Genomic DNA, 27594 nt, shown 5'->3' with positions numbered 1-27594 from the left:
TTTTAGGATTTTTTTTTTAGTGAAATCATCTCACTGCTCTGGCAGATCATTTTACCGCTTTCAACAAATTTGACTTTTTTTTTCCAGGAGAATGTAACTTGTTTCAGGACATTTTCTTGGTAAAAGTGAAATTGTCTTGGAGAAAGTTTCTTGTTTCCAGATTTTCTTCATTGTTTTATGATGATTTCTTGACAGAAGACATATTGGCATACAAGATTATCTGCCAGTGCAGTGAGATAATTTGACTAAAAAGATCATGAAATACGGTTGATAGGTCTGGAAACAAGATAAAATCACTGGACAGCTTGTCATTTTTTGCACTTCCAGTTTCTTTGAGGACAAGGAGAGAAAGTGTATCGGGTGTGTAAACTGTATAACCGTTTTTCTTCTTATATTCGGACCAATACGATAATTTCCTTGGAAATCTCACATGAATGCCATTCAAAGTCAGATTATCAAGTCAGAAGACAATTTTTACATCCTATTTTCCAAGTTATGATGCAATGAGGCCTGTAACCTTCTCGACATGGCAGAAAAATAAGGTTTTGTAAAAAAAATAAGGGTTTTTTTTTTTTCCTGGAAATGCATCTGAAAAAGTGGAGTCGTCTTATATTCGGGGTCTAGACTTTTAAATGTCATTATACATTCACAACAGCAGATGGCGCCAGATCTGTAAAACGAGTCAAGCGAGCCTCCGTCTCTCACAACTAGCCTACAGTGCCAGGCACCTGAAAGATGGAGAGACACAGTGACCGTCTGGAACAAAGTGGCTCAAAAGTAGGCCAAGTTAACCAACAACTGAGTTATGATGCCAATTTTAAGATCATGGTGATCAATGCAGCAGAGTCATCCAACAACTCTGGAGCAGCTAAGAAATATGGAGTCACAGAATGTAATGTTCGAACTTCTGTTTTATTGCAATCTAGCCTGTTTTTTTTTCTCTCTGTCAGATTTGTTTCAAGACTGTTCTACAATTAGACTTTTAATTAATGTTAGTTATTAAAATTTTGACAGGCTACATGGTTGTTTTTTCACTATGAGATGGATAGCCTAATTGGTATTAGAAATACCAATAGACTACAGTTTATTCTCATTTTTGTGGTATTTAAATACCATAAGTCGTTCATTTACAAATGTGATTACATTTTATTTAATTTAAATGTGACAATTTCATCTAAAATATATTGAAAACATGATTTTATTTAAAAGACGTTAAAAACAACAGCTTACCTTGTTTTATTCAATGTGTTTTTATTATCATTATTTTCAAATAAAATGATTTTCTTTATAAAAAACGAGATTTGGTCTTTTTCCAAAAGTGAGTCTTGAAAAAGGGGGGGGGGGGGGGGTCGTCTTATAATCAGGGTCGTCTTATATTCGGGTCAATACGTTAGTTTTTCCGATATATCCGACAGCATGTGAAGCCAGGCTTAGTGCCTCGCTCTACTCTCAGTCTCTCTAATCTTAGGAAGCTTCGTTCTCCATCTCTTTCAATATCCTCGTCGATCCCCTTAAAATCTCCTCCCTCCTCCCTAAAACCTCCTGTTCCTCCTCTTCTCCTGCTCAAACTCCTGAATCTCCTCCATCTTCCACCCATGGCTCCTCAAATCCCCTCTCTCCTAAATCTCCTCAATCCCCTTACCTCCTATGCGGCATGATAATGACGACAATACAGTCACTCAGTGTCTATACAGAGAAGACAGCAACGACTCCTTTAGAATAATGAAGCTTATAATCCTTTAACAAACTACCAAGCAAACATGTTCATGTTGAGCAGAGGCACCCAGCTGAGTCTCCATGATGGAGGAACACTGTAGAACTGTGTGTTAGTTAATAAAGTGTAAATGTGTATCAAGCAGCTAGAAGCAGAGAGCAGCTGAGTCAGCTTGTTGTGGTGTGGCTGTAGATCCATTCAGTAACGTTCTCTGAACATAATGACATCTGTCCTTATGTTTTACACTTTATAGACTAAATGATTCATGGAAAAGATCATCCATAATGAAAATAATCCTTAGTCGCAGCCCTACATATAAGTCATAGTACGGTCCATCATAGTGTCACGCTTCACAACACGACTCCACCACACCCCAGACCCCCAAAATAAAGACAGCCCACAGATTTTTATCACTCTTATTGATCGTTTCATCTGTGAATAAATATTTCCATGGCCTGCGACAGCCGGCTGCTGACGGACATGAGAGCCGAAGCGGCAGAAAGACACATGAAGAAGAAACAGAACGACAGCAAACACAGAACCATCAAAACACTTCAGTCCCAGGCCGAACTAATGGATCGCCGAATATCGATTACAACAGCCGAGTGATCGATCCGCAGGCTGGGGTCAATTCATCTGATCAAAGTCGAGTCAAATCCCTACTGCCAGCTGTATCTCACAACCAGTGGTGGAAAGTAACTAAGTACATTTACTCAAGTACTGTACTCTTTTTTTTAGTACAATTTTGAGGTACTTGTACTTTACTTGAGTATTTCCATTTGATGCTACTTTATACTTCCACTCCACTACATTTCAGAGGGAAATATTGTACTTTTTAATCCGCTACATTAATTTAACAGCTTTAGTTACTAGTTACTTTGCAGAATTAGATTATTTAATAAATTATGATATATTTGTATAGGTTAAGCTACCCTGCAGTATATAAAGTAATTAATTAGCTCCACCTTTACCAGCTGCCACATTAAAGTGATAAACACATTAATGCATCAATAATTATAGTCCAATAACATGATATATATGATTCTGAAATGGGCCATTCTGCATAATGACTACTTTTACTTTTGCTACTTTAAGTATATTTTGATGCTAATTGTCACGGGGATATCCCGTGCCCTATAGAAAGTAAGGTGCAAACACACACACAACGCTGCATAGCCACTTCTAACTACATCTTGCTGGCATAGAGGTGTCTGTGTTGCTGTGATATTGTTGCGTTTGCTCTCTCTCTCTCTCACTCTCTCTCTCTGTTTGTGATGTCGGAGGTCACCAATATAGCGTTAATACATAGCGACCCAGCTGTAGTGTAACTCGTTTACATAAAACATTGCAATGTAAAAAAGACAAGAGACATATAGTCTTTGTAATTAAAGGAGTATTTATTTATGTACTTTTTACAAGGGAATTGTTTGTCACCTGTTTCTGTGCTGCACTGGACGATCCTCTCTTTTAGACTCGGAAAACCCGAGATGGAGCGTTCCACTTCCTTTTCTAGTGGGGGGTTTCCGGGGGATCGGACCAAGTGTGGTAAAGTGGCAGGGGTGTTTAATGGTGTTTCTTGAAATGTTATTTAAATGTGTTTGGAGTTGTTCAATTGTTGTTGGAAATGTCTAATGACCTTTATTATTATTGTTTATAATATGGTGTGATAATTTGAACCAGGGGAATATGGCTAGGAGATAGTTGATTAACAGTTAATAATTGATGTCTCTTGGTTGGAGCCAGCTACTATATAAAGGTGGAGGCTGGAGCTCCTTTGGAAGAGCATAGCAGACCTTGCTGAGGCAGGTCAGGACACTGTCAGCTGCGGAGGGCCCTTATCTAAAGGGGCATTGCCTTATAGTGCAGTTAGCGTATAAGTATATCTATTTTTTGCCTTGTATATTTTTCTTCTTGTTTATTTTTGCAAGTTGTGTTTTTCCTTTTTTCTGCATTTTGGCCAAATTTGTCTGCACTGTAAATAAGCTGCATGGGACCGCACTGCTGTAAATAAAACACCTGGACTGAATGAACAGAACCATCTCTTTTGTGCCTCAACCAATCGGCCAACCTTACACTAATACTTTTGTACTTTGACTTAAGTAAGATTTTGAATGTAGGAACTTTTACTTGTAACAAAGTATTTTTACACTGTGGTACTGCTACTTTTACTTAAGTCAAAGATCTGAATACTTCTTCCACCGCTGCTCACAACCATTCGACTGCTAATTATGTCTTCATATATTACAATTTTCCATGTGATTTCTACAAGTGTTCACACTGCTGACAACAACAACATGGAGACACTAAAGAGGGAGACAGCTGGGGTTTGAACCAGCAACCTGTCACATGACCAGCAGCTGCTGATCTCACTGAGCTACAAGCAGCTGTGCAGCTTCATCCATCACATTATTTATATCACAGTTCAAACTGCTGATGATGAAGGTGAAGCTCTGCCTCTCTGAGCATCGACCTCACTGCTTGGACTTTACATTCATCGGCTCATAACTGTTCACATTTCTGAAGACGAAAACACAGAAAGCCTTGAGGTCTGAACCCACGACCCGCTGCATCTCCTCCTCCTATTTCTCTCTCCATGCTACACGTCTCCTCCTCCTGTTTCTCTCTCCATGCTACACGTCTCCTCCTCCTGTTTCTCTCTCCATGCTACACGTCTCCTCCTCTTGTTTCTCTCTCCATGCTACACGTCTCCTCCTCCTGTTTCTCTCTCCATGCTACACGTCTCCTCCTCCTGTTTCTCTCTCCATGCTACACGTCTCCTCCTCTTGTTTCTCTCTCCATGCTACACGTCTCCTCCTCCTGTTTCTCTCTCCATGCTACACGTCTCCTCCTCCTGTTTCTCTCTCCATGCTACATGTCTCCTCCTCTTGCTGTGTGTTCAGGTCGGACTCCTCGTGTGGAGCAGCAGGAGTTTTTCTGTGAGACCGAACGACCGAGTGAAAACAGTCCTGTGAGGCAGATGAGACCGAATCCCACAAAGTCCTTCATTTATTTAGCTGCAGCAGAACTGACAGAGCGACATGTGCGCTCCGGGTGTTACGCCGCCTTCAGGTGCTGTGGGAAATATCGGCGACGAGTTGAGCGCACATGAACGATATAAACAAGAGGGTAAATATGAAAGTCTGGATTTTCTGTGATCCCTGGTTGCTGAGATGTGATGTTAATGGGCAGAGAGCGTGGAAACCTTGTCAGCAGCTGATGTAAAAGTGATGTGTGTTTGTATTATATTTGGAATTAAAATGTATGACTCCATATGTAAAATGACAGCTTCATTTTAAAGAGTCTAAAGAAGTTGGCTATATCTCTAATAATAACAATTTAATATTGCTTCAATGTTAATTTGATGTTAAATCAATGAGTGAATCTGAACAGAAACATTGATTTTTGGGTCAATCCCTTTTCAGTGTTGTACCAACATTATTTCAGGGTGCAAAACTGAAGCTGAATATTTCAGCATTGATACATTGTTAGTTTGCTCTCTGGGCTGCATCTGTTCTGAGTCACAGGTTTGAGACCACTGACACATGGACTGTGCAACTAAATACTGACAGGATGCTCCTGATAGTGTTGGACCGATATACCAGTTTCAGGACGATATCGAGCTTTTATTAAAAATCAGATATCGGCCGGTCGGTGTTGTCCGTCTCTGATATGATGGATATGATGCAGTTTGAATGAATGAATGATGATTATTATCCTGGGTTTCAGTGGAGAGTTTTAGTGTCCCATGATGGTCCAGATGCTGTTTCAGAGGCTTTCCCATCCTGAAAGAATAAAACTGGAGGAAACACTGACTGGTTTGACCCAGAGGCTCAAAGTGCGGACAGCTCTCTGCACATTCTGATGTTCTGGGTTCAGAGTTTAGGCCTCCAACCTGTTCCTGATCCTTAATCCTAATCCTGCAGACTGAAACACAGAGAATAGTGATTATTATTATAAAATGAAATGAGACAAAACTGTATTGATCCTGTGGGAAATCAGTAAAAAGTAACAGGATACAGTAAAGAAACATATGATATAGTAAGAATCTAGTAAAATGACGGTTATATAAAGAGAACAGGCAGAATAGAAATATATGTATGAAAGTATGAAAAAGTATTTATTCAAAAATAACAGCAGTGGAGCTTATTGAGACAAAGACAATCAATTAAAAATATTTACCTACCAGACAGAATAAATGTGTGCATTTGAATAATATACCTCTGGGTTTATACAGAAGTTTTTATCTATTCTAAATTATCTCATATTTCTGACCCCCTCTGGAGGGTCAAACTGTGGCCCGGGGGCCAGTTTGGGCCCCACAGTCTTAGAGTCTGTTGTTGATGATTGACAGGTTGAAATATCTTTCTGTAGCAACATTTGGTATTTTATTGTCATCTCATCATTCCAAGATATAAACTTCTATCTAGTTTTCTGTAATTGTTTGTCAGAATGAAAGTTTCTCCTAAATGAACATTGTTTGGTCTTCATCTTTTCCAACAAGCAGTTTCAACTGTGAGAGAGTGAAAGTCTCCTAACGGCCACTAGGGGGCAGATAGACTCTGACTCTGAGGGACAGGGAGGGACCAACACACACACACACACACACACACACACACACACACACACACACACACACACACACACACACACACAGTTGGTCTGTTAGCCTCATCAGATTAAACATCGCAGGTCGCTGTGAAATGTAACTATAATTACAACTAATCTCATATCTGTTTTGAAACATTTCACCCCATTGAAAATCAATGGAGCAGCCAAACCAATACACACCACTAGAACTGCAGTGCATGTAATAATTCACATTGTTTAGATGGCAGGTTCAGTTAGACTAGAACAGATTCAGCCTCGTCAGTTTAGACCAAAACATGCTGTGGAAAGAAGCTTTAGATTTAATACAGGAACAGAGACATTGATATTTCCTGGATCAAACCAGGCCACACCTCTCTCTCTCTCTCCCTCTCTCTCTCTCTCTCTGTCTGTCTCTCTCTCTCTCTCTCTCCGTCTCTCTCTCTCTCTCTGTCTCTCTCTCTCTCTGCCCGCCCCCTCCCTCTCGCTCACTCCCTTAGTTTCACTTTCACTTGTCGTCGTGTCGCAGATCATTTTCTCCACCAAAAGGTATTGTAAACATCAGTTTCCATGACAGTTTCAGTGTATTTTCCTTTCCTGACTCTATCAGCAGATCTTTTATGTGACTGTTACCGCCTGCCGTTAGCTTATTTAGACTAGAACAAGAGGAAATCTACAACTCAGCCGTTAAAGGTTTTTTCTGTGCAAACCGGATGTGTAGCTTCAAAACACAACTCAACGCTCTTCTAACGGTTTTCCAACATGCTAGTGTTAGTGTGTTCATGTTCAAATCTAAATCTACTACAAGTAGAAGTAGTTAGTAATTAGTTGTGTTGCTTTCTGCCTGCAGGTTTGAGGGAAAAACCTTCAGTTCCTTTTGAGTCTCACTAGCAGCCAGCGATGCTAACAGGAGGCTTTCTGACCATTTCTTAACAAAAACACCAGTTCAAATAAGGTTTATCACACTAGTTCAACATTAATGGTGTTGTGGAAACTATCTTTTCATGTCTTATATTTACTTATTTAACCAGGCTGCTTTCACTGACTTGCTGCTTCAAGGCAGACCGGGCCAAGGAAGACAAATATGAAAGATAAAACAATACAGACGTTAAAATACGAGAAATGTCACAGAAAATAAAGTGCAAAGTAAAACAATGTCATCAAAAGACAGTAAAAACTCAAACAGAAGAGTTGAACTTCCTGTCACGTGCTCCACCTCGGCAGGAAACGTTTCATTTAGTGTGACGTCAGACAGATTTTAGATCCACACTCTCATTCTCGCTCTGTCATTGAATTTTAAAGCGATATAAATTTCTCCTCCTCCATCATGACATCTGTGTGTGCTGGTCTGCTGTTTAGTTCACTGTAGATGATGTGGTTAATGTCTCCATCTGGTGGACACACAGTAGAACTGCATCACCTGATCTGTGATTTCTGTGCCTCAGACCTGGTTTCTGGCCTCAGGTTAGACCGGTTTAGTGTCAGACTGATGTTTCTAGACTTTGATAGTGAAGTTATGAGGAAGTGACAGCAGCCTCAGATCAAATGAACACAGACACCCAGAAGTGAGGAAGGAGAATAAGCAGCGTCTTCTCTGTCAGTGTTTCCTCTACAGATGAAGGCAGAACGTCTCTGGATGTGAATTCACCAGGCAAACATCTTCCAAGGTAACATTACTGTTTGATGAATACACCGGCTGACATTGTATGATGTGACTGTATAGTCGACCGTTGTAAGACAAGCTGCTAAAGTCTTTCAAATCACCTGCTGTTTGCAGATGGCGTTCATAGTGCCGTAATATCCAACATCTGTTCTCTTTGTGGCCATAAAGAACATTTGTTTTATTTGTGACTTTTAGTGGAAGCCTGATAAACTCTAGTTAGGTTGTAATCTCAACTCACTGCATTGGTGAAATATGCAGGAAGTGTCAGAACTAGTGTGAAAGCTCAGATACATGTTGTGTCTCTGTTGATACACTGTGTACAAAACACTACAACCTCCACAAAACTGAGGTTCACTCCCTTTCACACTAAAACCTTTTGAACCTTTAAAGTCTCAGTCGTCCCCAAGGCTGAAAAATCCTCCTGTCTGTATAAACCTGCTCAGTTCATCTGTTGGAGAGAGCAGGTCTTCCTGCTGTTTTCTACATTCATACATTCAGCTGATGGTTCAATACACAATACTGGGTTCACTGTTTCATATTGTCCTGATAAAATCTGAGTCAGTAAGTAAGTAATCTGAGTCTGATCTCAGTAAAATCTGTTGAATCCAACACTCAGTGTGTATTTATCATTTTACAGTCAGGAATGATCCCAACAGCAGAAGTGATCTATCCTGTAATGAAACCTTGTTGTAATGAATCAGTCCAGCTAACAGCATGTCGGGTGTGTTTGTGTAAAGGTGTTGGCTCTACTATGAGTCAGTCTGAGGAGAGAGAGGAGGGGCTCCCTCCCTCTGAAACCACTCTGTCTGGGGAACATGACAGCCGGACCAAAGCTAAGAGGTAAGATGAGGATCTCTAACTGTCCATGACTGTTCTCCATCTCAGAGCTCAGCAGTGAAATCATTACAGCATCATTATTCAGAGTAAAAGCTCTGTCTCTGTTGTGTTGAAGCCCAGTCCAGCAGGAGAGACCAGACTCCCCTGAACCCAGCTGTGTGTCCATGAAGAGCGACCGGTCTATGAAGAGAACTATACATTTTAAAGATAAACATTCTTCTGAAACAACGTAAGTCAACATAATGTCACTATATAATGTTAGCATTAACAAAGCATTATAAAGAACAAATCTGAAGAGGAGTAAGATATTAACAATAATATGTAACATTGCTCTTGTTTTTAACCTTTTTCATGTAGAGAAAGTTTGTCAGCTACAATAGCAGCTGTTGGGGAAGAGGAGAACGTTTCTCATTCACTCTCCTCTCACAGATTTTCTATCTGGTTCTGGGATTTGAACTGGAGTCAAAATCCTGCTTCACTTCAGGTTCAAACTGCCCTTCTTTTGTCAATCCTGTTTCTATCAGGATCCAGCAGGAGAGACCAGACTCCCCTGAACCCAGCTGTGTGTCCATGAAGAGCGACCGGTCTATTGATCGCCTTATTGAGTTCAAAGATGGACAGCACTCTGCTGAGCAAAGGTAAGAATTTAAAACAGATGAGTTTGTTGTTATCCATCTCTCCTGAGAAGAGGAATCAAGTCATGAGATATAGAATTGGTCCGGCCCTTCATACTCTGTTGATTTAGTTTCCTCTTTCAAAACATTATTTATTTATTATTTATATATTTTGACAGTAAGGTTCGGGACAAAAGGAAATGCCTCTAATGGTTTTGATGTTGTGGAGCTCAGAGTTTAGGTTGGACAGTCTGTCTGCTGTAGGATCTCACCTTCACCGCTCCTGCAAAGAGACGCTTGAAGTCTCACGACTAGATGAACGACACATTTCATGTGCTGCTGGAGTTGAGAGTTTTTTCAGGAAAGCTTCATGAAATGAACGAATGTCTTGAAGAATGACTTGAAGATATACTTAGTGCTACGACCTCCAGAGAAACATTTACAGTGGAGTTCACCTTGTGTTTCTGCCAGGATTCATCATGACAGAACACAACACCTTTAACAACCTGAGTGTGTGTGTGTGTGTGTGTGTGTGTGTGTGTGTGTGTGTGTGTGTGTGTGTGTGTGTGTGTGTGTGTGTGTGTGTGTGCGTGTGTGTGCATGGGCGCCTAACTTTGTGTAAATGTGCAAAATCCGAACAGGGTGGGGGGTTAGGGTTAGTTAATTCATTTTGAATATCATAGTTCTTTTTTTCTCTAACACTCTCCTTTTGCTTTGGCATCCTACCTGTTGCTCTGCTGTGCTGACACTGCTAACAGCAGCCTATCATCTTCAATAATCTGTTGAAAACATCTCACTTTACTAGACAGCTTTCCAAATGATATACACAGTTTCAGAGAGAAAGACCGAGACCTTCGGCACACAGAACACGACAAGCTTACTCTGAAAAAAACAACAGCTGTTAGCTAGCTAGATAAATGAAGGTCACAATGTGCATGTGCAATGTTAGCTGTTATTTCATGGTTCAAACAATTCTGCTGCTGTCACTCCATTCACGACTGCATCGTCCCATCGTCTGTGGTACGCAGTGCAGACAAAGCGCAGGTTGGAATATACCACTTGGGTTGGAAAGGGGGTGCAGCAATCCAAATGCAACTATGCTATCTAACTGCAGACAGAGCAGATATTTCACTTAGATTGAGAGATTGAAGATTAAATATTAGATTTTTACAAAATTTTGACTTTTAAAAGGGGTTAAAAGTAGAGGGGCCCTCCTAATTTCCAAGTGGAGGGGCGTCTGCCTAACTTGCCTAATGGTGTAGGCGCCAGTGTGTGTGTGTGTGTGTGTGTGTGTGTGTTATCTGGAGACCTAATACTTAATGTTTTCTCCACAGAGTCCACAAGGAGAGGTCAGAGGTTCCCAGCGGTCAGTCTGCCCAGGAGCATCAAACAGACCTGGACTCCATATTTATGGTGTGTAAATGTACAACAACACATTTTACTTCAGCTACAAAGAAAATGCAAAACAGCCATTCTGGTCATTATAGTCTCCATGCTGCACTCTGTAGACCAGTGGGCTTTCAAACCCTGCAAGATGGATTTGATGTTGTGTTCCATGATTTTAATATGAAACTTTAATCTATGCAATATTCTGTTCCAGCTTCTTGAGGAGAACATTGTCACTTTTGTGAAGAACGAGCTGAAAAGGTTCCACAGGGTTCTGAGTCCAGATTACCCAGAATGCTCAGAGAGGCAGAGGGAGGATGAGGAGGTGGTGGACGGTGAGGAGGAAGAGCAGAGGAGGAGCAGCAGAGAGGCTTTTCTGCAGATCACACTGCACTTCCTGAGGAGAATGAAGCAGGAGGAGCTGGCTGACTCTCTGCAGAGCAGTAAGAGGCTTTTAACAGGTTTAACATGATGGAAAGAGGAAATGGTGGAAAATGAGAGATGTTTACATTTCCAAACTCTGCTGTAAATATGCTGAACACATCTGCATCATATCTGTACAATTATTTTGGGCTGCACACAGTCAGAACATGTTTGTCCTCTACTGATGAGCTGAATAGATATCATGGAGTGGAAAAATATATACATCCACACTGAAATCCATTAATTGATTTCGTTTTTTGTTTGTTCATTCAGAAACTCCTACTGCGTGTCAACATCAACTCAAATCCAGTCTGAAGCAGAAGTTTCAGTGTGTGTTTGAGGGGATTGCTAAAGCAGGAAACCCAACACTTCTGAAGCAGATCTACACCGAGCTTTACATCACAGAGGGAGGGAGTGGAGAGGTCAATGATGAACATGAGGTCAGACTGATTGAAACAGCATCCAGGAAACCAGCGAGACCAGAAACAACAATCAAATGTGAAGACATCTTTAAACCCTTACCTGGAAGAGACAAACCAACCAGAACATTGATGACAAAGGGAGTGGCTGGCATTGGGAAAACAGTCTTAACACAGAAGTTCACTCTGGACTGGGCTGAAGACAAAGCCAACCAGGATATACAGTTCACATTTCCATTCACTTTCAGAGAGCTGAATCTGCTGAAAGGGAAAAAGTACAGCTTGGTGGAACTTCTTCATCGCTTCTTTATTGAGACCAAAGAAGCAGGAATCTGCAGGTTTGACAAGTTCCAGGTTGTGTTCATCTTTGACGGTCTGGATGAGTGTCGACTTCCTCTGGACTTCCAGAACAACGAGATCCTGACTGATGTTACAGAGTCGACCTCAGTGGATGTGCTGCTGACAAACCTCATCAAGGGGAAACTGCTTCCCTCTGCTCGCCTCTGGATAACCACACGACCTGCAGCAGCCAATCAGATCCCTCCTGAGTGCGTTGACATGGTGACAGAGGTGAGAGGCTTCACTGACCCACAGAAGGAGGAGTACTTCAGGAAGAGATTCAGAGATAAGGAGCAGGCCAGAGGAATTATCTCCCACATCAAGACTTCACGAAGCCTCCACATCATGTGCCACATCCCAGTCTTCTGCTGGATCACTGCTACAGTTCTGGAGCATGTGTTGAAACCCAGTGAGAGAGGAGACCTGCCCAAGACCCTGACTGAGATGTACATCCACTTCCTGCTGGTTCAGTCCAAACTGCAGAACGTCAAGTATCATGAGAGAGCTGAGACAGATCCACACTGGAATACAGAGAGCAGGATGATGATTCTCTCTCTGGGAAAACTGGCTTTTGAGCAGCTGGAGAAAGGCAACCTGATCTTCTATGAAGCCGACCTGACAGAGTGTGGCATTGATATCAGAGCAGCCTCAGTGTACTCAGGAGTGTTCACACAGATCTTTAAAGAGGAGTGTGGGCTGTACCAGGACAAGGTGTTCTGCTTTGTCCATCTGAGCATTCAGGAGTTTCTGGCTGCTGTCTACATGTTCCACTGTTACACAAACAGGGAAGAGAAGGTACTGGATACATTCCTGGGAGAAGATAGAAGACATAGAAAAAAAGGTAGATCTGAAGAGAGTAAACAATCCCTGGATGTCTTCCTGAAGACAGCCATGTTCAAATCCCTGAAGAGTAAAAATGGCCACCTGGACCTCTTTGTCCGCTTCCTTCATGGCCTCTCACTGGAGTCCAGCCAGAGACTCTTAGGAGGCCTGCTGGGTCAGACAGAGAGCAGACCAGAAAGCATCCAGAGAGCCATCAGCAACCTGAAGGAGATGAACACTGATGATACCTCTCCTGACAGAAGCATCAACATCTTCCACTGTTTGATGGAGATGAACGACCAGTCAGTACATCAGGAGATCCAACAGTTCCTGAAGTCAGACACCAGATCAGAGAAGGAACTCTCTGTGATCCACTGCTCAGCTCTGGCCTACATGCTGCAGATGTCAGAGGAGGTTCTGGATGTGTTGGACCTGGAGGCCTACAACACATCAGTGGAGGGACGATGGAGACTGATCCCAGCTGTGAGGAACTGCAGGAAGGCTCGGTTAGTCCTGATGTGAATACCAACAGTATAGAACAGTGTAGAGCGACCTTCATACCTGACACCATCAGAATTACAATAAAGATCTATAGTTCCTCAAACATACACACTATTAACTGTTGTTCTACATAGCAGTGGTACACAGTGTTGGGCGTAACACGTTACAGAGTAATGTGTCACTGTAATCACATTACTTTTTCCTGTAACAGAGTAAAGTCATTACTGTTCCAGGTTCAGTTTCACATTCCAGTTACTGATCTAACAGATTGGTTGTTTCTTGAGTTTCATTCTTTAGTCTAGTTCAACTCTTTATTGGTGTAATATCTATGAAAGATTCCCCTCGTCTTCTCCTGCCTTCAGCTCATGTCAGAAATATCAGAATTACAGAGAGCGACATGAACGAGGCGACAAAGTGGGAAATACGACTGGGAAAGTTGGAATTTAATGCAGTAGGCTGAAAACCTTAAAAGTAACTAAACCCCAACCAAATCTGTGGTGAAGCCGGACTCTAATGGTGTCAGGCTGTTTTACTGAGTTGTTTTACCAGAAGTTGAACTGAACTGCCTGTGGAGCTCAGGCTGAAATCTCTATCATTTTTCATTCTTTTTTTAAACACTTTTTTTTTACAGAAATGCTTTCATATAATTGCATTTATGTATTTTTTTCTGTTTGTTTTCTGACTATATTATACATTAAACACTTTTGGGAAATTTCAAATTCTATAATACAAATTATTGTCATTATTATTATTATTATTGTTATTGTTATTATTATTATTAGTAGTAGTAGTAATAGGAGTAGTAGTAGTAGTATGCTGTATATGTTTTGTATAAACTCTGCTTTGATAATCTCTCATTTTACATTAAGTCTGTAATTCTTTATAATAATCTTTATTCTTTATTCAGATTGAGTGGCTGCAGCTTGTCAGAGACTCACTGTGAAGTCCTGGTCTCAGCTCTGAAGTCCAACCCCTCCCATCTGACAGAGCTGGACCTGATTGACACCAACCTGCAGGATTCAGGACTGAAGCTGCTCTCTGCTGGACTGGAGAGTCCACACTGCAGACTGGAGACTCTCAGGTCAGACATCATATTTAATAATGTGCTGATATGAATATTATATGAATATTGTAATTTGAGGACGTCTGTATAGAGTCGATCCATCTGAAATCAGACAGGATCTGGTTTTAGAGGCTTAGATCTCAAATTCCTCATGTTGTTTTCACACAATCCTTTTGTATTCAAATTAATAACGATGGACTTTGTTGATGATATTCTCCATAGTTATAAAGATACAGGAGTCCAAATGGCTCCAAAATGGCCTCCATCTATTGGGGGCAAAACTTTGATGTGAGAGTGTTGGAGGCAATAAAGGAATTCAACACCAGACTTTTATTGTGGTAATTACCCAGAACGTATAGAGACATAATCACCAAGGTATTGATCCAACTATGGATACACAATGTATTAAAGATATTTTCTTTTGTGTATCTTCAGGGATAAAAAGTCACATGTGTCCATATTAGTACACTCTGGTATCTGTCACAGTTTAAGCATGATGGTATGGAGTTAATGTGTGCAGCATTTTATCTTCCTGATGAAATTCCTTCATGGTAAAAACTAATTGTTCTATCATAACTCCAATTTTAATGCATATTTTGATGTAAAATGCACTTCGGCCACCAGAGGCGTTGCACTTTGTAGGTGTTTCCACAGACTTAAAGGGATGTGAACTCTGGTAGAACCTTGGGTTGTGTCTCTTCCTGGACTTGATAAAACCCCCAAATCTGTGATTCACTCTCATCTGTTGCTCCGGTAGAGACGGTTGGAGGGTTCGGGTCAGGGCCGGTTTTAGCCTGCTATATTAGGGTGGGCTGGTAGAAATAATAGGTGGGCAACTTGGGCGGTAGGTAGCCCAGAGGTTAAAGAAGCAGACTAGTAGTCTGAAGGTTGCCGGTTCGAATCCCTGGCCAGATGGCACAAAAATCTGTCAAAATGACAGCTGGCAACCGGAGGGTTCAGAGTCAAGATCAGATGCAAGCTCCTGCCATTTTGCCCTCAGGCCTCTCCAGCTTATGGCTGTGTGTTTGTGTATGGGCTGTTTGGACTCAAACTCAAGCCGCAATACTCAAACTTCAATGTAACTATATATGTAACTATATATAGAATAAAATATATATACATAAAAAAAAGAAAAAAAAAGATATATATATATATATCTTTTTTGTATTTTTTTTTATGTATATATATTTTATTCTATTAACTAATATTGTTATTCACATTATTTTTTGTTAATTTCATTCCTTAACATTGTCTTTCATAATCATAATTGTGCTTTGGCAACACATCAAATGTCATGCCAATAAAGCTTATTGAATTGAATTGAATTGAAAGAGAAAGAGAGAGAGAGAGAGAGAGAGGGATCATTCCATTTGGTAACGATTTCTCCTCGTCTCCTCGCCTCGCGTCTCTTCCTCGACTCCTCGGTCAAAGGTCACGGAGGAAACGAGGAGGAGATGTGAGGAGGCGAGTGAACCTGGCTTGTCAGTTGGAACGTCCTCACTCCGCCATATTGAACTGACGTGTGAAGCGCTGTGTTGAGGCTCCTCCCACACAGGATGACAGCTGTCTAAATTATTCTAAGGCTCATGTTTTATCCACATAAAAACGTTTAACAAAGTTCAGATTAAAGTTTAATTCATCTAAATTATGCCAGCCTCTAATGAGCCTTGTCTACCTCATGAAGGTAGAACACTTAAAAAAAAATCCTAATCCCCAAAAAGCATTTCTGTTTTTATTCAGTTTTTTTTGTTATTCTGTTTGCTGTATGCTACATTTTAATTTTGTGAAGCACTTTGTAGCACTGATAAGAAGGTGCTATACAAATTGTCCAACTTTTATCCTTTATGCGACTTGGATTAGACAACGATCATGTGGCTGTTTGACACTCACTGGCAATGAACCAAAGTGCTTTCTTTTTATCCCTAAATAAATAAATAAATTCCCAAATAACCATAGATCTAGCTGTAAGAGCAAAATGTGTGATTTAAAACAATGAAATGCTGTTAATGAGGTTTAGTAAGAATTTATTCTCCCAAAGAGAAATTCCATGGCAACACACACAAATACAATTCATAAGCATGATGAACACTGAATGAGAGACACATCAACAAACACAGCAAACCAACTGGTGATCCAGAGAAGACACAGAAGTGATTCCAGCAAAAGAAAAAACATACCGGCCTTCATGATGAAAATATGTGCTGTCATGGCAACGGTCATTACGCACCGTGACCAAGGTTATGAATATGGTGAGAATGGAAACAGAGGTAGGCTACGCCTAAAAGGCAGAGAAATTTGCATTTTATTTATTTTTTATATGAAAAAAATAAGATAAAATTGTCTATATAGTTGAAAATGGCTCCGTCTGCTGCTCAGCCCGTGCGTCCTCGGTCTCTTCCCGGAGAAACCCCAGCAGCTCCCTCTCCTCTTCGCCTCTTGGCTGCCGGGGGACCTGAGGAAGGAGGTCAGAGGTCACACATGGAGCGGGCAGCAGCATCCGATGGCCCCGGTCGCTCATCAGGGGGACTGGGATCGGGGCCGGATGGGGACTGGGATCGGGGCCGGATGGGGCCTGGGATCGGGGACTGGGATCGGGGCCGGATGGGGAGCGCACAGCAGCTGAGTCCAGCTGCTGGTCCTCCACATGAGTCTGTTAAAGCGGGAGGGAGCACCGATGGCCTCCCCCCGGTAGTCTCCTGCAGGAGGGAGAACCGGGGCCAGCTGCAGCCGTTTGCTCCCCATCCTCAGTCCCAGAGCCTGCTGCTGACTGGAGGTCCTGTTAGAAAGAGACGCGCATGGTAAAAGAGTCACATGTGTGCATTTATAGGCTATTTCTATATGTCCTAATGAACGAATTTCAGTCAGGCTTATTAGATCATGGAATGTCATTCATATTAATGATAAATCCTATAAAATAACTCCATATAAAATACACGTTACTTGCTCCCCACTCACCCTCTCTATGTACTGGAGGATCAGCTGGCCTCCTCTGTCTCTATAATCACATTCAAGCCTTAAGATCATTTACTGATGCCTGATTTGGGAAAAGTTTGACATCCTCCAACTACAACAGATCTGTCAGTATATGAACTTTTAACGTATAACCCTTCATTAACAAATGTTCGACTAACATTTAAAACCTATGGTATTTCTGTTTGAAGAATATATAACAAGTTGGGGCTACTTACACCTGAGGATTTTTTTTCTGCCAATGTCCACACGTTTTCTGATGGTATGGAGGCGGGCTTATATCCACACGTGCCAATGGTTAATGGTTAATGGGGGCAGTTAGGGTCAAGTTAGAGTTAAGTTCCCCATCCAACTCAAATTCTGCTTTTTATCACAATTATCTCCAGAGAAACTGCCATCTGAAAATATTGTCCCAATAAAAAGTAACTAAACCTTTATTTATTTGAAACTACTTGGCATTCAGGGCCCAAACTGCAGATTTATTCATCTGGTCGGTTACAGAATGTGTTCAAGGAAAATGGACCAATCCTGAGACAGAGGTGTGACAGCCTGTCTGGTTTCAGATGGAAAGACTCTATAAGGCCGACATGATGCTGATCCACACTGACAACGTGCTGAAATCCATTGGATTATGAAACACTGGATTGTTGAAAGCATTCAGGAATATTTTATTTTATAGCTACATGCTTTGTTCTTTATTCAGATTGAGTGGCTGCAGGTTGATGGAGAGCTGCTGTGCTTCTCTGGCCTCAGCTCTGAAGTCCAACCCCTCCCACCTGAGAGAGCTGGACCTGAGTATCACCGACCTGCAGGATTCAGGACTGAAGCTGCTCTCTGCTGGACTGGAGAGTCCACACTGCAGACTGGAGACTCTCAGGTAAAATCAGTTCACAGTTTTTCTCAGTTGATTCGACACATTTCTCCAAACTAAGGTCCGTTCTCTCAAAACAGGATTCCTGAATCTGCAAAGGTCGCCCTGCAGGTTTTACATGAGGATTTGAGTTTTATTGATCCAGCTTCATATACACAGCAGTGAAGCTCAGTGACTGAGAGAAGATCATCCATGCTCTGATATCTTGTCATTAGATTACTGCACCTCTCTCTGTTCCTCTCAGCCATAATTCACTGTCACATCTCCAGCTGCTTCAGAATAGAGCAGCTAGATTTTAACCAGTGGGAAGGTGACATCATCATCTGCCCAGTTTTAACATCTGTCCTCTGGTTACCAGTTAGATAGAGAATTCATATTAAAATGTCACTGAACACATTTAAAGCAGGCTAGTTTTGGTCCTGAATTACACTGTGGAGCTCTTAGTTCCCTGTGAGCTGAGAGCCAGCTGAGATCTTCAGGTCCTCCTGACTTTCCCTCAGTCCAGACTCAACACTGAAGGTGGTTTCACTTTAGTCCTCAGGGCTTCCAGACTGTGGAAAGCCTTCCCGAGGGACTGAGGCTGCAGGTTCACTATCATCTTTAAAACTCTTTGTAAAACACACTTTTATTGACTTGCTTTTGTGTCATTTTGTGTCATCTTTTTTGTCTCTCCTCACTTCATCTTGTTTCTCATGTTTCTATTTGATATTATTATTTAAATCCACTTGTTTTTAAAGTGTTTCCTAATTTCTATACACTTCATTTTCTTTTTTATGGCTCGTTGTGCAGTGTAACAAAGCATGTGCCATTTGGTGGATTTATTTATCCAATCCCCTTACAGCACCATGTGTGAATACATTGTTAGCATGGGCGGCCCAGTGGGAATCAAACCAGTTTCCCTGTCAGTGTTAGTGCTCCAGTCAGCTCAGTATACAGCACCATGCAAACACACTGGGACCTGCTTTAGACCAGGGCCTCGTCAATACAGTCTGTCAGTAGAAATAATACAATAATGACATTAAATATAAGGGTCAGTTAGCCTCATCAATACAGTCTGTCAGTAGAAATAATACAATAATGACATTAAATATAACAGAATAACATTTCCACATGTCTTCTTGTCCTTCAGGCTGAGTGTGTGTCAGCTGTCAGAGAGAAGCTGTGAAGCTCTGGCCTCAGGTCTCAGCTCCCAGTCCTCTAGTCTGAGAGAGCTGGACCTGAGTAACAACGACCTGCAGGATTCAGGACTGAAGCTGCTCTCTGCTGGACTGGAGAGTCCACACTGCAGACTGGAGACTCTCAGGTCAGGATCACTGTTACTGTTCAACAGACCATTTAAATTCTGCTTTACATGCACATTAATGTCAGAGAAAATACCTGAACTGTCATTTTCCTGCTGATGAGGTTTTTGAAAGCAGCTGAGAAACCAACATTCAGCTCTACTTTCTCTCCTCTGAGATAATATTTCATTATTTCTCTCCTCACTGCCTCTGTTGGTGAAACCTGAAGTAAAGGACTTGTCAGATTCTGTCAAACTGAGTCCAGAACTGAAATTAAAACACAAACCTGATCCTGGGGTCAGCTGTTAATATTGGAGACAGTTTTTGTATTATAATAACTGATTTCAGAGCAGTTTATTAATGAGAAAATCCAACATGTAACTGTTTTTAAACAAAGAGTTTCCACTGAGAGCTACAATCTGTTTTTCAGAAAACCTGTTCAAAAGCTGCAAAAGCTCAAAATAAACAAGAAATAACAAACTATTAGTTCTGAGTGATGAAGCTGAAAATGTTATTACAATAAAAATGTTCATATGAGGCGATGTTGAGTTTTATCACAATATATAAAATCACAATTTCTGCCGAGTTTAAAGGGTTAATTTTTCTCCTGAATAAAAGTTGAATAGATCAGTCAACTTTCATTTAAAACACTTCTTTACTGCCAGAAAAAAACTAAAATAAGTCTCAGTCTTATTTTCAACACTATAACCTCATATAATATTTAAATAGGAATAATGAAACAAAGCAGTGAAGCCGTTCTTCTTCCAGTTTGACCTGAACGCAGCAGAAAACCAGCAGCCAGTGAAGTAAACAAGGAAGTGTGAGAGCAACCTAAAAAATATCAAATGGACGATTATAAGTGAAACATCATAAGTGTTCAGTGGCAGCTGTTTAAAGACGTTTCACTGCAGAGTGTTTCTGTGTTTTAATCACTTTTGGCTCCAGCTGCCGGAGAGTGTGTTTGCTGTGTGTGTGTGTTGGACAGCAGCGCTCCTGTTTAAAGCAATACTCCACTTAGTTTTAACATGGGGGTTATTCAGCACCTGACCGCCATGAAGACCAGAATATAAACTACTGACCAGGACCAGATGCAGCTGGACCAGTTTGTAGAGTTTGAATGAGGAGAAAACCTCCTGAAAACTGACATTGAACTCGTTGGTGAACAGATTCAACAACAGATCCTGCTGGAAGACAATAAAGCAGCAACTGGTCCGCAGTTACATTGCATTTCTGTTCTTGGTTCACACTAAAATGAGTATTTAAAAATAAAGTAGATCCGGTCTCCCAAACAGGAGCTATCTCTCCTACATGGTATCCCTCCGCTGTGTTCTCTTCTGTCAGTAAAGATGCTGTTTGGTTCTAAATAGCAGTACATGTAATCGTAGTACGGCCGCTGCGCTCAGACTGTTCGGTGCGGTATCCAGTTATTAGATCATATAAGTTGAAAAGAATGTGCAGATCATGTACTTCCTGTAATAATATGGTGAAAACCAAAAGGTTTATCAATCAACATACCGCTAAGGAATACACGATAAAATCACTCATCACATGCAACACTACCAATGTTATATATCTTTTCTTTTGTAAATGCAATAAATACTATGTGGGTCAAAGCTCACGGAAGCTTAACGTCAGACTTCAGGAACATAGCAGTAGCATCAGGAGAGGAGACATCACATCCCCAGCTGCCAGACACTTTTTAAATAAAGGACACAGATTGGAGGACTTCAGATGTACAGGCATTGAGAAAGTAAGGTTGAATGGCAGAGGGGGGAACAAGGAAAATGCCTTATTGAAAAGGGAATGTTTCTGGATACATACCTTAAATGCATTGCATCCTAATGGGTTAAAGGAGGAATGCAATCTGACGGTGTTTTTATGAATGAACGACTCTTGAGGTCGGGCTCCAGTGTGAATATAGTAGCCGAATGTTTAAACTTAGAGACTGTCGGTATGTCTGATGTATGAACGGCTGACCACCTGATGTCTTCAGACATCCCATTGTTTTTTGACATATACAGTATATATATTGTTTTCTGATATTTTGTATAATCTTAAAGGGCGACATGGACGACATGTTTTTTGTACACGTTTAACAATGTAAATAACACCAATGCCCCCTGGTGGCGACATCAGGAACCACATGTTGGAGTTTAGTTTAACACCAGGGACTTACAGAGCAAGACCTTCACATAATGATTCTTATTATGGGGATTAGATCCTTCATGTCAAAATGGTAGAGGTGTTTTGAAAGTGGTGTCTGCATGTATGAAATACTTTGAAGCCTCTTATTTTGTTGATTCAATGTTGTACCAAGATCATGTTGAGATGATGACATCACCTGTGTCTTTCCACACACCTGTGACAATGAAGTTTCCCTACATATAGAGGAAAAAGATGAGTTACTATCAGACACTGATGAAAGCCGGAGGGCCGAAAACGTTCTGTTATGAAATAAAATAAGTGCTTAACAAAGTAACTTTCCATCGTGTGCGACCCCATCCTTTCAACTAAATAGTCGGACCAAACGTCAATTAAAAATCACAGCAGCAGGATCTGCTGTTGAATCTGTTCACCAACGTGTTCAATGGCAGTTTCCATTCAAATGAATGGGAAGTAAAAATCTGAACTACAAACTGGTCCAGCTGCATCTGGTCTTGGTCAGTAGATTATATTCTGCTTCTCAAATAAATAAGTTCATGTTGAAACTAAGTGGAATATTAATTTAACTGAAGCTACGTAAAACTCTACAATGAAGGAAGTGATGAAATGTTGAATCCATCAATCTTCATGACTAAAACTAGGAAAACAAGGTCCAGGTTGAAAAGAACCAGAATTATGTTTTAAGAGAGAAACTCTGCTGTGATCAATATTATTGAACATTTTCAAGCTGCTTTTATTTTGAAATCCAGGAAAATGTAATCAATATTGTTTAATCACCACATCTCTCTGTGTGTGTGTGTTTGTGTGTGTGTGTCTGTGTGTGTGTGTGTGTGTCTGTCTGTGTGTGTGTGTGTGTGTGTCTCTCTCTCTCTCTCTCTATGTGTGTGTGTGTCTCTTTGTGTGTGTGTGTGTGTGTGTGTGTGTGTGTGTGTGTGTGTGTGTCTGTGTGTGTGTGTGTGTGTGTGTGTGTGTGTGTGTGTGTGTGTGTGTGTGTGTGTGCAGACTGTCAGGCTGTCGGCTCACAGAGGAAGGCTGTGCTTCTCTGGCCTCAGCTCTGAGCTCCAACCCCTCCCATCTGAGAGAGCTGGACCTGAGCTACAATCATCCAGGAGCCTCAGGAGTGAAGCTGCTCTCTGCTGGACCGGAGGATCCACACCGGAGACCGGACTCTCTCAGGTACGGAGAGGCCACGTCCGCTAGAAGGCTGAGAGTCACACACATTTTCTCTGTCAGACCGGCTGCGTCCGCACCGCGGCTAAATACAGCCGTCGCTCCTCATCGGAGCTTCGTCCCGTTCGGTTCACACACGGTTCGGTTATTAAGGAGAGCGAAGCTTTCTACGACCGAACTCGCTACCCGAAACGTTCGGGTGTCGATACCGAATCCGAGAGCGGATCCGGTCGGTCCGAGTAGCGTGAACCGGAACCGGACCGGACGGCCGCTCGTTACGTTACGTAACTTTATCGTCGTTAATTTGAAAGAGACGGAGGGAAGAGTTGAGACGTTCTCACATTTTCTATCAGTCTGTTTCCTGCAGCTGCTCCACCAGTTCTGTGTCTTGAGGCCAAATGTTGCGTCTCTTTAAAGTATCAAGTTCATGAGGTGGAAGAAGAGAAAACCACGCCGCTGTCGGTGGAGGTTTATTCAAATCTGATGGACAAACTGACGCCTCTGGTTACTGGTGTTACTGGTGTCCAGTAGACTGAAAACACAGGCGACGGGAGCCGCCATATTGGTCTGCGGTAAACGTTACTATGGTTACAGACATTATTTACAGGAGTGGAGCGACTCCTGTTACCGTACAGACTCGGTCTGGTGGTTTTACTCCGCTCTGCTCCAGTCTGTACCAACATATGAACATTCACTCTGATTCATAAATTCAGTGTGAACGGAGCTGCTGAGAAGCTGAGGAATATTGTTTCATGTTGAATGGAGGATATGAGTGACGGCGTCTGGAAAATCACTCATATGGAAGGTTATGAAGGTTATTTGTTCATTATCAAAGAGATTATGCTGTCTGACTTTATTTACCTCCCCCCCCCAGTGTGGACCATGATGCAGTGCGGTGGTTGAAACCAGGTCTGAGGAAGTGTAAGCGTGTATTTAGTTTGATTCATGAAAACAAAGCAGCACATTCAGTTTCTATTTAAATAGAAAGCTCATGTGTGACATCTATTCATTCAAATCCTACTCTGAAGAAAGATGGCTGACAAAATGTGTCATCATGAAACTGAAGAAATGAACAGTCAATCTGTTAATAAATCAACCAATAATAAACACAACAGGTGTATTAGATGAGAAGCTGCTGCTGTATTGAGTCTTGTTCTCTTATCAGATGCCTGTGAACTCACACTGGACCCAAACACAGCACACAGAAACCTCTTCCTGTCTGAAGACAGAAAGGTGACGAGGGTGAGAGAGGAGCAGCCATATCCTGATCACCCAGAGAGATTTGACTGCTGGGAACAGCTGCTGTGTAGAAATGGTCTGACTGGTCGCTGTTACTGGGAGGTCGAGTGGGAAGGAGTTGTTGATATAGGAGTGACTTACAGAGGAATCAGTAGGAGAGGAGTGGGTGCTGACTGCAGGCTTGGAGGGAATGAAAAGTCCTGGAGTCTGATCTGCTATGGTAACAGTTACTCTGTCTGGCACAATAACAGATTCACATTCATACCTTCCCTCTCCTCCTCTGACTCTAACAGAGTAGCAGTGTATCTGGACTGGCCTGCTGGCTCTCTGTCCTTCTACAGAGTTTCCTCTGACACACTGATCCACATCCACAGCTTCCACTCCACATTCACTGAACCACTCTATCCTGGGTTTAGGATCCGGTCTGGGTCTGGTTCCTCAGTGTCTTTTGTCAGATAGAGGAGGGAGAGAGAAACACTCACACTGCTGACCAAAGACAGCTGCTGAGATGATGGTTCACTCTGTACAGGATCACACGCACACACACACACAGACACACACACACACACACACGCGGGCACACACACACACACACACACATACACAAACACACACACTTTACTAAATAGAGTGTATTGTGTGTGTTGGGTAACTGAACAGGGTTTTAACAACAAGAACATGGACATTTTATTGTGAAAATGAAATGAATGAGAAATGAAACCAGACAGAATCAAGTTATGGTTGTTCATCTTAGAGTCTGTTGTTGATGATTGACAGGTTGAAATATCTTTCTGTAGCAACATTTGGTATTTTATTGTCATCTCATCATTCCAAGATATAAACTTCTATCTAGTTTTCTGTAATTGTTTGTCAGAATGAAAATTTCTCCTAAATGAACATTGTTTGGTCTTCATCTTTTCCAACAAGCAGTTTCAACTGTGAGAGAGTGAAAGTCTCCTAACGGCCACTAGGGGGCAGATAGACTCTGACTCTGAGGGACAGGGAGGGACCAACACACACACACACACACACACACACACACACACACACACAGTTATCATCAGCAGTTTCAACTCCGATATAAATAATGTGATGGATGAAGCTTCTCAGCTGCTTCTAGCTCAGTGAGATCAGCAGCTGCTTGTCATGTGACAGGTTGCTGACCTCTGACCTCTGACCCCTCTGGTGACATGTGGACATGTACACAGACTGGACAAAATATTAGGAACACTTAACTCTTTTCATGAGGCAAACGGACAAAGTGAATCCAGCTGAAAGAAAACTATACCGTTTGCTTTCAACGTGCCTCCTACTGTTTCTTTTTTTTTTTTTTTACATATTTTACATATTGTAATTGATGTAGTGCAGGTTAACCTCTAGTAGACTGAAGAGTATTTTCTACATCCATTAGCACAGTATAAACTTTGCAGTGTCACAAAACATATACCTATGGCTATTTAATATTATTCATCACCATTTTTTTTCATTTTAGCTTAATAATGCTGTTTAGACAAAAGGGCAAACAAAGAGTAAATTACAAATTGATTAATTGACGGGAGATAGTGACGTCTGACGTCGTCATGGCAACACGTGACGCCACAAAGTGCCGTCCCGTTCCTCCTGAACCGTTTGGAGCCTCATGACTTCTCAATCACAAAAAAATACGTCCTGACTCCTGTTCCTAACCACTTCTCCTTGACCTCTTTGGAAAAGGTCATGAGGTCAAGGAAAGATGTGAAGGAGAATTCATAAGGACTTAGGAAAAGACAACCGCAGTTCCCAAGATGGACGACTAAAAGCATCTTAGACTCTTCACCCCGTGTGTTCTTACCGTGTTTCATGCAGGCTGTAGAAACGTGGACGACCCGGTGAAAAATATCGCTTCATCACCAAGGTTGGAATTGAAATAAAAAGGAATATAGGCTACCAGTCACTAAAGTGAAAGGAAATGGTTTTCACATTGAGAATGGTTGCTCACGCTCAGCCTCCTGTCCACTCATATTTATCCACATGAATCCCAATTTGTTTGATTGTATGAAAATAATTGTTAAATTCATGCAAGATAGGCATAACATGTTAGGCCTACAAATCTACTACTGTACATATCATCATTCTTAAGTTTCAAACATGTTGAATTAAAAACATCATCTGGCTAAAAATGTCTCATATCCCTTTTTCTTGAAAGACAGACTTCTGTGTTCTGGTTAATATACTGATTATGATCTGATTATAAGCCTATGCATATAATAGCTTAAGAACCACCACACAACTCAGTAAACACCTTGAAATATTGACTTTATTGTGCTTTGAATTTGTTCTGGCTGATACAGGCCTTTATTACAGTAAGGCAAGGGTTTCAGCATCTGTGCAAAAATGAATGAATGATATTCCTAAAGGCTGCAATACAACAACGCTCAGAATGAAGAAATAACTAATGCAAACTGAGCAGAGGTTACGCTACAACGTTAACTTCTGTCAAGTCAAACTGGAGTTTTCTGGAACATATTGGAACCTAGAAAAAAAAAAAACTTTTAGAAATTAAAAGAGATATATGTGTATAAATAAATAAATAAATAAAGTAAGTTTAAGTTTTATCCCTAATTACTTGTTTTCAAAACTTGGAGGCCTTAAATTTGTTTTACTTTGCAGCTACAATATTGAAAAAAATCCCCTTAAAATTGTCAAATTTTCACAAACAAATGCTCCTTGCCTGGTCTTTACTTTATAAACATAATTTTTCCCCCCACAGATACTACATCTGGAACAATAGAGACATATTATATAAACACAAATCGTTATTCTTGGAAAACTGGTTTGTCCATGGAATTTGTCTGGTTAATCAGCTCCTCAATTCTAGTGGCGCATTAATGTCATACTCCGAACTTCTAGACAACTATGGTATTCCTATACCTCCAAGGGAATATGCCTTAGTTTTTGATGCAATCCCTTCTGGTGTCTTAATGCTTCTTAGAAACTCAGTAGCATCAGAACTGACTTTACTACCACTGGATCCTGTTGTTACTAGTGTTGGTCGGATCTGTTTCTCCTCTAAAAAGTGCAATAATAACCGTGATATACGAGCTTTGTTTCAAAGAGAAAGGGTCTCTGTTCCAAATGTAGTCTCTTACTGGAATAATTTTAATTCAGACCTGAACTGGAAGAAAATCTGGTGCTTACCTTCTAAATATATGGTTATAAATAAGGTTAAGGAAGTGTCTTTTAAAATGATTCACCGTTTTTATCCCTCCAAGATGTTTCTACAAAGATATAAAAAGGACATTGAAGTGGACTGCTCATTTTGTCAACTGGTACCAGAAGATATATGTCATTTATTTTGGTCATGTCCCCACTCTTGCATTTTTTGGCAAGATGTTTGTACATTCATTTCCCACTGTATTGATTCTGAATTCTCCCTTTCCTATGAAAATGTATTGTTTGTTTTTTTTACTTACACTTCTACCAAAGCAGATAAATACTATATCATCAATTTGATTCTTTTACTGGCAAAATCACATATTCATAAAGCTAAATTTTCC

General features: G+C 41.1%; 1 protein-coding gene across 1 annotated transcript; it reads left to right on the top strand.

The window, feature by feature from the left end:
* The first annotated feature begins 8611 nt into the window (after positions 1–8611).
* On the top strand, positions 8612–25409 carry LOC139641167 (NLR family CARD domain-containing protein 3-like). Its single transcript, XM_071515432.1, has 12 exons — positions 8612–8801; positions 8914–9027; positions 9323–9436; positions 10747–10825; positions 11013–11241; positions 11495–13307; positions 14210–14383; positions 18039–18212; positions 19336–19509; positions 22652–22825; positions 23694–23740; positions 23985–25409. The coding sequence occupies exons 1-12, from the start codon at positions 8638–8640 to the stop codon at positions 24515–24517; spliced, it is 3789 nt and encodes a 1262-aa protein (XP_071371533.1). The 5' UTR covers positions 8612–8637; the 3' UTR covers positions 24518–25409.
* The last annotated feature ends 2185 nt before the right edge of the window (positions 25410–27594 follow it).

The sequence above is a fragment of the Centroberyx affinis genome, unplaced genomic scaffold (genome assembly GCF_046629955.1).
Source record: "Centroberyx affinis isolate AG114_WGS23_722 - 3 ecotype Tasmania unplaced genomic scaffold, CSIRO-AGI_Caff_v1 ptg000351l_1, whole genome shotgun sequence".
Classification (NCBI taxonomy): Eukaryota; Metazoa; Chordata; class Actinopteri; order Beryciformes; family Berycidae; genus Centroberyx; species Centroberyx affinis.
The sequence above is the reverse complement of the archived record's forward strand: the minus strand, read 5'-3'. Positions and strand labels throughout refer to the sequence as shown.

Excerpts from the sequence above, each read along its gene's own strand:
- LOC139641167 (XM_071515432.1), top strand. The coding sequence starts at position 8,638 with ATGAAACCTTGTTGTAATGAATCAGTCCAGCTAACAGCATGTCGGGTG. Across the intron at positions 9,028-9,322 it reads AAACATTCTTCTGAAACAAC|GATCCAGCAGGAGAGACCAG; the intron begins GTAAGTCAACAT and ends TGTTTCTATCAG. Across the intron at positions 13,308-14,209 it reads AGGAACTGCAGGAAGGCTCG|ATTGAGTGGCTGCAGCTTGT; the intron begins GTTAGTCCTGAT and ends TTCTTTATTCAG.